This window comes from Oryza sativa, chromosome 12, assembly GCF_034140825.1.
Source record: "Oryza sativa Japonica Group chromosome 12, ASM3414082v1".
NCBI classification, from domain to species: Eukaryota; Viridiplantae; Streptophyta; class Magnoliopsida; order Poales; family Poaceae; genus Oryza; species Oryza sativa.
In genome coordinates, this window is record NC_089046.1 from 4933060 (window position 1) to 4944801 (window position 11742).

The window sequence follows — 11742 nt, forward strand, 5'->3', positions numbered from 1 at the left end:
TATTTTCAGTGTGAAGGCAAGAATTTTGCATCCAAAATCATATACAGAAGAAACTTAGATTTCTTAGACACTGCCACGTAACTCGCGGGTCATGGCTAAGTCAAGGAAAGAGAAAATTTATGCTATTACACAGTGTCGAGGAGACACTAATACTAATACCTGCAAGAGATGTGTTTCTGAGGCAGTACGGGATGTGCAGGTGGTATGTGATTCAAGGGTTGAGGCTAGCGTTTATTATAACTTTTGCAGCCTTAGAGTTTCTAGTGAAAATGTTCAATTCAATATTTTACATGACATGAACATGTTAGCTATACTTGGCAACCAATCTCATGTCACTCATAACCGAGTTTCTAGTGAAAATGTTTAATTTAATATTTTACATGACATGGACATGTTAGCTATACTTCATGGTTATAAAAAAATTTAAAAAAATTAAAAAGATGTATTAACATGTGATATATCACTTTACAAATATACAAGTTCAAATTCAACTTCTACGCCTCGCAACAAAAAAAAATTGACTGTGAATATCGTTAACTAGTTGTAGTTTAATTTGAAATTGACTGTGAATATCGTTAACTAGTTGTAGTTTAATTTGTTTTTTTCGTTGCGAGATGTAGAAGTTGAATTTGAACTTGCATGTTTGTAAAGTGATATATCACATACTAATATATCTTCTCAATTGTTTTCCATTTTTTTTCATAACTATTTGGGTGACATACAAACAACGAGGGGATATCCCCTCGAGGGATGAAAATCCACTCCCAACTTGCACTTAACATTATGTTCTTATTATTTCAATTTGTTTTTATGCTTTTCCGATTTCAGGATATGATGTTATTCGGTGGTGTGAGAAACATTATGATTGTATTATTTTTATGATAAAATTATGACCTGCATGACTACACCTAAGATTACTCAATGCATATAAAATAAAACTTTAATCTTATGATGTTCATCATAAATTTAATTTTTCCTGTAGCAATGCACTTGTATTTTTTTCCAAGTCTACTTTAAAAACGAAATCTGATTCCAGCGGAACTTTCGTTTGTCCATCGTTGCTTGCATCATCGTGGCATCCTCCCATGCTGCGCACTAGCGTGCGCTCGTCCATCATTGGGAGTCGGAGTCAGGTACCCGCACAACAACGATCCCAACAAGCGATCGATCGCGGTAGCAACCTCAATTCCGCCGGTCTATCCGTTGTCCGCCTTTCGCGCGTGTCAGGGTCCTGCATGAGAATCTTTGATGGGACTTTTGTCTACGGCATTCGCGTTTCGCGTCTACCACAGAGTCATTAAGCAAGTGGGGTTCGAGCGAGCTGGGCCAAAATTTTATATAGGCCGAGTTTAGTTCTAAATTTTTTCTTCAAACTTTCAACTTTTCTATTACATCAAAACTTTTCTACACACATAAACTTCCAATTTTTCCGTCACATCGTTCCAATTTCAATCAAACTTTTAGTTTTGACGTGAACTAACACACCCATAGATAGGATTCCAAGCAGACGATCAGCTAACACTAATCAGACTATGCATACATAGTCACATGCGAATGCACATGTACAGATTGGTTTCTGCCCAATCCAGTGCATGCAACATTGCAACACGAGGATTGATAAGTAAGAGCACACAAGATTCAAGTATCCAACCAGGAGACTGCAGGCTTCATCTTAGGAACTGTTTAGTTGGTGAAATGAAAATTTTTGGGTGTCACATCGGACGTTTGACTGGATGTCGGAAAGGGTTTTCGGACACGAATGAAAAAACTAATTTCATAACTCGCTTGGAAACCGCGAGACGAATCTTTTGAGCCTAATTAAGCCGTTATTAGTACATGTAGGTTACTGTAGCACTTATGGCTAATCATAGACTAATTAGGCTCAAAAGATTCGTCTCGCGATTTATATACAAACTGTGTAAATAGTTTTTCTTTTTATCTATATTTAATGCTCCATACATATGTCTAAAGATTCGATGTGATGTTTTTGCAAAAAGTTTTTGGGAACTAAACAGGGCCTTAGTCCAATACACGAAGGTAATGGGAACTGGAGTGGAGTAGGAGTAAATCTGGTTCATCTCAAAAGCTTTTATATGTCGTGTTTGAATTTACTGTTGACACAATTTGTAATTTTTGGCGCCCATGCTTGTTTGGTGTAATAGTTGTAATTTTCGGCGTCCATGCTTGTTTGAAGTTACCTAAAGAGCATTAAATGCTTATTTGATAGAATCTACGTGATTTTAGAAACATTATTTTAGTAGATCATATTATTGGCAGAAGTTGGGGGTTTGTCCCATCTCACCTTTTTAAAGCTCTTTTCTGTTCACTTCTGGACTTTTTGGCTATGTGCCTACGGGTAGAGGCCGGAGATGTAACCCATTTCCATTATCTAAAAAAAAATGCTTGCTTGGCATTTTCACCACTTATGCTCATTTAATGCACTGTGAATATTCTATCCATCTCTCTTGCCTCAATCATAATTTGCATGTTTTATTAGGGGTATTTTAGTCATTCATATTCTCTCTTGGTATGTGAGATGTGTACTATAACTGCATTTAAAATAGGATGGAGGAAGTAAGTAACATAAGTTTTATAGCTGATTTACTTACTTATATATGTACCATCACGTACACTGCCACCAATCCAGGGCCACCAACGTGGTCTTGCTGCCGAGGAGCGTGGCCGCAAAATCCCACCAATGGTTGATCACATGCCTAGCTATGACCATGTGTGTTAGCTACTCCCTCCGTCCCACAATATCTCAAACCCTAGAATCCCAAGGGAATTTTAGGACAGGTGGCAAAAGACTAAAATACCCTCAGTGAAAGTACATGCAATCATTGGAGACAAATAAAATAGTAGTACTACTCAGCCACCAAGTTGGATAAGCATATTTCTGATGCTGCCATTAAGTGCTCAATATACAAATAATACACAGCAACCAGTGCGCCAAATATTTTGAAACTCAGCATTGCTTCATTGGCGTCAAGCATTACAAATTTCAGCACACACCACTACAACAACCCTATATAAGTTTGAAATGAACCTCAATAGCAGGTTTCCCTCCCACTGAATCACTGCATGAGTCTTCAAAATCACCTGCATGGCTCTTGATCTAAACAAGCCAATAGATGAGGCAGATGAACAGGCTTTGCCTGACGTCAATGACGAAATTGCTGAAGTTGAAATCCATCTTGGTCAGGAGGAGGATCAACTTGGAGGTGATGTCCAGGGAGGTGACAACCATGTGCTTCCTTTTGATCTCAATATTGATGCACCTGGCCCTCAAGTGCTTCCTTTTGATCTCAATATTGATGCACCTGGCCATCAAGGAGAAATGAATCTAGGTAACTTTGCAAGCATTAATATGAAATGATTAACATTTGTAGCACTGACTAGCATAAATAACTCAGAATCTTTGCTAGTTCTCTGAAAAGATGATCAGTAACATGTGCCTTGATGCAATCGCTATGGTTTTGGAACAAAATCAATCTTTGATAAGTATGAGGAAATTGTTAGGACTTGATTCTATCAATGAGTTGGCCCTAATGAAGTTAATTCCCCTTCCATAATATCACAGGTTATACATTTAGCTAGCTGAACTAATGCAATACTTATCTCCTGTTATAATGCTTATCTAATGTCTAGAATCAATCCTGATATGCTACATACTAAACAGGACAAATCAGAAATCAAGACCGGTGTTTAAAATCTGTGCACTAGACTCCCTCTACTGAAAAACATGGTTGAGGGTAGAATAATAAAATTGCTACACAGAAAAACTAAATTTCATATGGGTATATAGTTGGTACCTTGATTGTGGTTATTTGATCTCATAATCTCCTGTGTTGATGTTGTACAGCATAAAGGAACATATATTAATCATTGGTTCCATTAGTTATGTAACATAATAGATTAGTTAGTAATAAAAGTATTTTGGATATATTGGAAAAAAAGTATAAACATTATTCTTTTAGTCACACACATCCAGTAAGGCAAATATGCCATGGCATGTCAAATATCAAGTATCACCAGCAGCGAACAGGGCACATAATCATGTTTTCTACAACATGGCAGCCTTTGTATTACTTACTATATCTATTTGCACGCATAGAATGGATGAACTAAATCATTCAGTTATATATAGAGAAACAGAGATGATCACTAAGTGGACATTTCATAGGTCTATCTGGAATAGATGATACTTTGCAAATTGAACACATACCACTTCAGTATTGAATCATGGGTAAAAAGGATTGTGCTTGCAAAAAATATTGCTATTTGACATGGTACTAACTACTGACCGTGGTAATTGTTATTGTAGACAATGGCGATGCAATGGATCAAGTTCTGCAACTTTATGGAGGTCACATCCATAATGCCTTTCCTTTTGATATCAACTCTGATGCCTTCGAGGAACACCTACAAATGCAAGCAGGTACTATTATTACATCATGCCAACTACCTAGAATAATTCAGCAATGCCATTGGCTGCATTAGTTGCATCAATAGTTAAGGATTATAAATTGGATATTTCAGCACATAGTAAATCACAACGAATGATGGGATTAAGGATTATAAATATGCTAATATGTTGTATTTACATAGATTTTTCATGTTAATTGGCTCACAGCCATAGCAATCTCAAAGAAAGCACATACAGTAAATTGTGCCAATGTTTCTCTGCCTTCTAAATGATATGTATGGTTAAATCATATTATAAAGTAAACCACATGGTGAGCCTAACAAGTTGTGCAAGAACTTTATTATCAACATGAGCACTTAATATGGAGATCACATTTCCAGTTTTGCCTACTACGATTGTTCAGTACACATCAAATTATATAATGCATGGTCATGTATAAAAAGTATATGCATGTTGTATCAGCCATAATTTTGCAAGCATGTTCATCCATGACGATAAAAAATCCACCATCTAAATTAGTGCAGACAACTCACCTGGAAATTATTGTTGTAGACATGCAGGAGTACGGTTTGTATGCCGGTGATGTGGACATTGTTTTTAAACACGAGGAGTTGGATGATTCAGATCAGGAAGATGAACAGCCATACAAAAATCTGACCAATATACAAAGGCAACATATATATATATATAGCATTGGTTGGGAAAACTACCAACAGAATCCTAAGGAAAAAGGCTACCACTGAAGTTGCAGAAATGTTTAATGTGAAAAGAGCTAGAGTGCAAGATATTTGGAGAAGAGCGAAGCAATGTCGTGCCCAAGGAATACCAATCGATGTAAGCTCTAGAAAGAAAAAAAATTCTGGTCGCAAAAAGAATGAAATCAACCTATCAGATATTGCTAATGTTCCCTTGCAACTAAGGGGCACTTTACGGTCATTTGCATCAGCCGCAGGTGTACCAAAGAGCACGCTGCATAGGATGTTGAAAGAAGGGATACTAAGACGTCACTCGAACACATTAAAGCCATTGTTGAAGGAAGAGAACAAACGATCAAGGCTGCGATGGTGTCTTTCCATGTTAGATTGGCATACTTTGCCAAATGAACCCAAGTTTGTTGATATGCGCAATATTGTGCACATCGATGAAAATTGGTTCAATACCACTAAGAAGACAAGAAATTTTTACATGGTCCATTGGGAGGATGATCCATACAGACCTGTGCAAAACAAGAATTCTATTGATAAAGTGATGTTCTTGGCAGCAGTGGCTAGGCCTAGATACAATGAAGAAGGTATTTGCACTTTTGACGGCAAGATAGGCTTGTGGCCTTTCACCAAAAAGGTATCATAACATCTTCATATATGCATTTTTAATTACTGACGGCAAGATAGGTTTGTGATGCAAAACTTAATTGTTAATCTAACTTACATAATTTACTATTTAGGAACCAGCACAAAGGGCAAGCCAAAATAGGCCAAGAGGGACTCTTGTCACCAAGACAATCAAGGTTGATTGAGATACTGTCAGATCATTTCTAATTGCTAAAGTCCTACCAGCTATTATATCAAGTTGGCCTCGAGAAGAGCGACACAACACTATATGGATTCAGCAAGATAATGCTCCCTCTCATGTGCCGGTGGATGATCCTCAATTTGCCTATGCAGTATCTCAAACAGGGTTTGACATCCACCTTATGTATCAGCCTCCTAATTCCCCAGATATGAATGCACTAGATCTTGGGTTCTTTGCATCTCTGCAATCATTAACATATAGAAGGATATCGAGCAGGAATTTCAGGCTTATGATGACAACAAGCTGAATAGGGTTTTCCTAACTCTACAATCTTGCTTGTTAGAGGTTATGGAAGTTGATGGTGGAAATGGATACAGGATTCCTCATATGGGTAAAGAGAGGCTAGAGCTTCTAGACATTCTCCCTAATACCCTTAGTTGTGGTCGTCAGCTATATGACAAGGTCAGAACAGCATTATCCAACCAAGTGCAGTAAATCATGCAACATGAGAAGCTCTATCATGGTTTCAGCTTTTGGTTAAATGTCAGGTTGTATATATGGTAAAGTAAGATCAGTATTACGCAAGTAAATGCAACAAATCATGTAATATAGGAAGTTTTATGGTGGTTTCAGCTTTTGGAATATGTAATATAAAGTTTTATGATGGTTTGAACTTTTGGACTATGTAATATAGGAAGTTTTATGATGGTTTCAGCTTTTGGCTTAATTTTAGATTGTACATAAGACATTGTAATATCAGCATTAGAGTAAATCATGGTGCAAACGTCTCCTTAATTTCAGTCACCACCATAAACCATCATAATTTGAAATATTTCGATACATTACCATCATAACCACCTAATATCATCTACTACCATAATTACACATGCTTTCATACAATACCAAAAGTGTGCCTACTTTGACAGACTGTCAAGGCTTCTATTCATAACCACCTAATCTTATCTAATACCATATTTACACATAATTTCATACAATACCAAAAGGGTACTTATCGAGTTGCTTTGTGAGGCCACCATTCATAACCACCAAACCAGCACACAAACATCACATAATTGAAGCATTCATCTAAATTTTGCACTCTTAAAACACTCCAGAAATTTCTTTACCGATTTTTCCAATGCATCTTGGTCTTGCAGGAGGTCTTCTAGGCCACTATCATCATATGGATCTTGCGTATATCCCCCAATGACCATGTCTTCATCATCGTCGCTTGACTTCACCTCCTCGCTGTTCCCCTCCTCGCTGCTCACATCCTTAGCTTTTCCCCTCATCTCCTCGATGCCGATTTGCTTGACGCTTGCCTTCTTCTCAAACAGTGCCGTGTGGTCGCTATCGTCAACCAACATTGTCCTGAAAAGGATAAAACAATAGCATTTGTAAACAAGTCACAACAAAATAACCACTTTTTTTAACAATATAATTACTGAAGATATGCGAGAAGATGAAATTGAAATTTCTCTTGAAAAATATCACATTTCTGCCATATATTTATATTTATATCGATGTAATTGTTGAAACAAAATAATCATTGTTCTCAAATAAGAAAACCTTGATTAATCATTACTGTTTAAAGAAATTAATTAGGTTGACAACTTGGTAAGTGGGTTAGGAATCAATCAGATATGCTGCATCTATCTATATTCAACTTATTTAGGCAAAGCGCAAACAAACAATATCGATACGTGACATAAGTCCTCATCTATTGCTGTCACTTGCTGTCAATTAGAATGAGCTGGCTACTGTGGTTGAGAGGAAGAATATGCATGCAGGTTGAAGACAAAAAGAATATGCATGCAGCTTTCGCCCAAGAAGAAAATATGCCATTGGACCCAATCGAGTACTTAACGAAAAAAAACACTGTCTGTCTCAAAACATAAAAAACACACTGTATATCCTTTTCTTTTGTGCCATAAAGCAGCAACCAGTCTATTAACACACACCGCCGAATGGTAATCATTCATCCATGAGTTTAGTTAAGTGCTTCAAGATTTTGTAGGCTCTGTAATTTGAAGGATCACATTTCAATCACCTAGAAATCACTTTGGGCTTTTAATTAGCTGATTAATTGGGTAAGTCTTGTGTTGCTAGCTACGGAGTAGATTTCTTTTGTTAGTTTAGTTTTGTGCTAATGACTTGGAGATGCAGGACACTGCGTAGCTATCTTACGCACAGAGGAATATGAGATCTGCTTAGTATATTTTAGGATGGAATAGGCTGAGAGGCATTGGAGCCAGGGAGATCGAGTGGGAGATGTACCTTTGAGTCAATCGACGCATACCGCCGCCAAAGACCCTAGTTGTTGATGCCGGAATTAGAATAAGAGGCTGGTCAGCCTCGTCCTCCACTGCCCCCTCCTTTATCAGATCCGCGGGCGCCGCCACCTCCTTGAGCATTACATCAGCTGCCTTGCAAACCTCCGACGCCGCCGCTGCATCCCAACAGCCTCCACCCACCGCCGCCGCCTTCTTGCAAACCTCCGCCGCCGCCGCCGCATCCCAACTGCCTCCACCCACCACCGCCGCCGCCGCCGCATCCCAACTGCCTCCACCCACCGCCGCCGCCGCCTTCTTGCAAACCTCCTCCGCCGCCGCCGCATCCCAACTGCCTCCACCCACCGCAGTCGCCGCCGCCACCGCCTTTTGGATCACAACCGCAAGCCGACATGCCTCCTCCGCCTTGGCTCGTGTCTCTTGAATCAAAACCCTAAAATTTTCCGCCGCTTCCATGAACGGCGCTATCGAGCCAAACACTTCCACCGCAGCCATCTCCGGCATCCGATCTAACTACTCGTAACCCTCCCCCGCCGCATCTGAGTGGAAGCAACTAGTTGGACGGGGAACTTGGCAGGGAGATGTGGGAGCCTGGCGGAGCAGCGTGGAGCAAGGAGGGACGTGCGGGGAGGAGCGGGAGTAAGGTAGGGAGGGAGTTGGAAGCTTGCTAGGGTCGGTCATCTGGACGCCGCCGCGTCGATGCCTTCGATCCAGAGGGGTGAGGGGCGATGGGGAGGAACGGGAGGGAGAAAAACGCGAGAGGGGGAGAGAGAAGCATACGAGTAGTATGCGGCTGGGAGGAGATAAGGTTCCGGGAGGAGAGAGGAGTATTTTGGGGAAGTCGCCACTCACCACCCACCTGTCCCCACACATGATACGGATAGAGAGGTCACGCGGTTTTCTGTGCAGGAATCGATTTTTTTCGGGACAAAGCCCTCCCTCCAGGAATCGAGATATTGTGGGACGGAGGGAGTAGTTATTAGTCATGTAGCCCACGTTTTATCCCAGTTATCAGCTCTTTCGAATTTGAGCCCACCAATGGTTTTATCCCACGTTTCAAACTTAACAAAACCAAGGCTGTGTTTAGGCCCTGTTTAGATTCCAATTTTTTTCTTCAAACTTTCAACTTTTCGATCACATTGAACTTTTCTACAAACACAAATTTCCAACTTTTCCATCATATCGTTTTCATTTCTTCAAACTTCTAATTTTAGTGTGGAACTAAACACAACCTTAGTTCCATGCAAAAATTGAAAGTTTGAAAAAATTAGAACGATGTGACGGAAAAGTTGAAAGTTTGTGTGTAGGAAAGTTCGATGTGACGGAAAAGTTGGAAGTTTGAAGGAAAAAAAGTTGGAATCTAAACATGTCTCAAATCTCGTTCAACTGGAGGTAGAAGCTTCGAGATCTTCAGTTTGTAATCTAATCTAATGCCGTTGTACGTAACGCACGGACACCTTCCTAGCAAAATCTAAAATTTGATGAGGGAGAGGAGAAGGCGTGTCAATGCTGTCGTCCCAGGGTGCCCAGCTAGCAGCTACCATTGGCTCGGTGTGCCCAAGTGATGGGGAAGTGGTAGGGGTCAGCCCAACCAACATTCCGACGGTGTCAACCCCTTTTGACCTGCAGGTGGGACCACCGCAAACATTCCGAGTATTGTACGTTTTGTACTCGAAAACTCCACTCTGTTCTCCAAATGGAAAGCATAACTAGTATCAAATTTCAATGTACATTTTGAATCGAATAAGTAAAAACTCTAGACAAAAACGCTCTCTCAGGCGGTCGTGCTAGTCCGCCAACCAGCACTGCCTGCGCCGCCCACGCGTCGAACACCTCCTCCCTGTCCCTGAACCGTATCCTCCGGAGCCGGTTGGTTGTTCCGTCTGCCGGGTGGCGACGGCGCCAGCGTGAGCAGCATCCCAGCCACCCACTCGGCCTGCAGCTGCGCCGGCGCCGCCGCGACGCGCCAGCGCGTGGTTCCCACCTTCACGAGCAATCAAGATCTTGGTGAAGTCCCTGGTGACGTCGATGGAAGCACACATGCATCTGCCTCTGCTTTGCTCTGCTCTGCTCGTGGGCTCGCTAGGTTGGGGGAAAAAGACGAGGTGGATTGAAATCCAGTTCCAATGCGGATAAGAAAATTCAGTTAAAAGTTCAAACGAGGTGGTTTGATATTCTGCTTCAGCACGCACTGAACGCAGGCTGAGTGTAAGTGGATAAGAAAATTTTTGTTATGCCATATTGCCATGGCGAAAATTCACAATATGTATTAGAAGAATAATACATTGAAGATCTAAAAGATAATAAAACAAACATAATACATCAAATTTAGAAAGTTTTGCTACTACCTCAAAGAAAACAAACTTCAGGAAAAAAAAAAGTTTTGCCATAATGTCTTGGGCGATGACTTAATGTCAAGTTTTTACTCACAAACATCACAAAAGATTTCGGGCGAGGACTTAAAGTCAGGAAGGTTTTTATTCAGGTGGGTGCAAATGCAACAATATATTCAGTGCTGTGGATGATCCCAAATGAAATATCGGAGTTCAGATACATCAGACAGCCAAAACCAACACAAGCAAGTAGCTAGGAATACACTTGTTTGGAGTTCCATCTTCAGAATTTCAGATATTTGCACTAGAATTGCAGAACCAACAACCATCAAACACACAAGATTCGTTTGAGTTGCTATGTAATTTCCCTGGTTTTCTTATAATTCGAAGAGGGGATTTTGATCAATCTTCTCTATTTACAAGAGAACATTACTGTACATATTCTTAGCATTTACACCGCACAAATTCGTGCAAACCATGTTGATCACAACCTGGGATTAGTAGATTACATGACTGAAACCTGCAGCTAAGCTAGCAGCTATCCCGGCGGCGATCTCGCTGCCTCATGGCTGGCCGCGTCCCAGCGGCTACGACTCTGAGAAACGACACCCCGCCGACGATTCCTCCCACGTAAGTGGAGAACGGAACATGGACGGCCCCACCTAGGAAGAATCCTCAAGCGCCCGAATTATGTTCTCTACACAAGAGATTAGAGTCGACAAGGATGCCACCCAGAAACCGAGATCTTGGTGTCCTGTACATAAGACATCCAAGCATACTCTCGAAGATTGCCTGGTGATACTCCATGTGAAGGCTGAACTCTACGCCTGCTGGGAACGTGGAATTCAGCATACTTCACCAACGGGTGCTATTTACTGTCTGATTTACAAGTCCAGATCTCACGATCTTACAAGCTGCAAGATCTTCCTCAGGACCTTCAAACTGCCGCATCATTGTGTCCAATAACCACGAGTTCAAGCTCCGTGTGTTGCCAAGGAATGAGATGTAGTGCCGACTTCAGATCGGTTCGTGGGATACGTTGGCACTAACCCAAACGAGCCATCTGTGCTAAACGTGTTGGAAGACTACGAATCCTCTTCGGAGCCACCACGAGATGTGAACGTGGTCGACACCACTGAGATGGGCTGATATGTGGGCCCAATAGTTTTTATTTTTTCCG

The 11742-nt window shown here is 40.9% G+C and overlaps 1 protein-coding gene across 3 annotated transcripts; it reads right to left on the minus strand.

Moving 5' to 3' along the window:
• Nucleotides 1-2880: 2880 nt before the first annotated feature.
• LOC107278174 (uncharacterized) lies at nucleotides 2881-9066 on the minus strand. Of its 3 annotated transcripts, XM_066306181.1 has the most exons (6): nucleotides 8216-9066; nucleotides 7066-7309; nucleotides 4960-5079; nucleotides 4305-4422; nucleotides 3813-3843; nucleotides 2881-3320 (listed from the first exon to the last, which is right to left on the minus strand). In XM_066306181.1, the coding sequence occupies exons 1-3, from the start codon at nucleotides 8731-8733 to the stop codon at nucleotides 5047-5049; spliced, it is 795 nt and encodes a 264-aa protein (XP_066162278.1). In that variant the 5' UTR covers nucleotides 8734-9066; the 3' UTR covers nucleotides 2881-3320; nucleotides 3813-3843; nucleotides 4305-4422; nucleotides 4960-5046. The 3 variants fall into 3 exon arrangements, with proteins under 3 accessions (XP_066162278.1, XP_066162279.1, XP_066162277.1); XM_066306182.1 differs by lacking the exon at nucleotides 3813-3843; XM_066306180.1 differs by lacking the exons at nucleotides 2881-3320; nucleotides 3813-3843; nucleotides 4305-4422; nucleotides 4960-5079 and having other exon boundaries at nucleotides 5106-7309; nucleotides 8216-9064.
• Between the last annotated feature and the right edge of the window lie 2676 nt (nucleotides 9067-11742).

Excerpts from the sequence above, each read along its gene's own strand:
- LOC107278174 (XM_066306180.1), bottom strand. The coding sequence starts at position 8,733 with ATGCCGGAGATGGCTGCGGTGGAAGTGTTTGGCTCGATAGCGCCGTTC. Across the intron at positions 7,310-8,215 it reads ATGCGTCGATTGACTCAAAG|GACAATGTTGGTTGACGATA; the intron begins GTACATCTCCCA and ends TATCCTTTTCAG.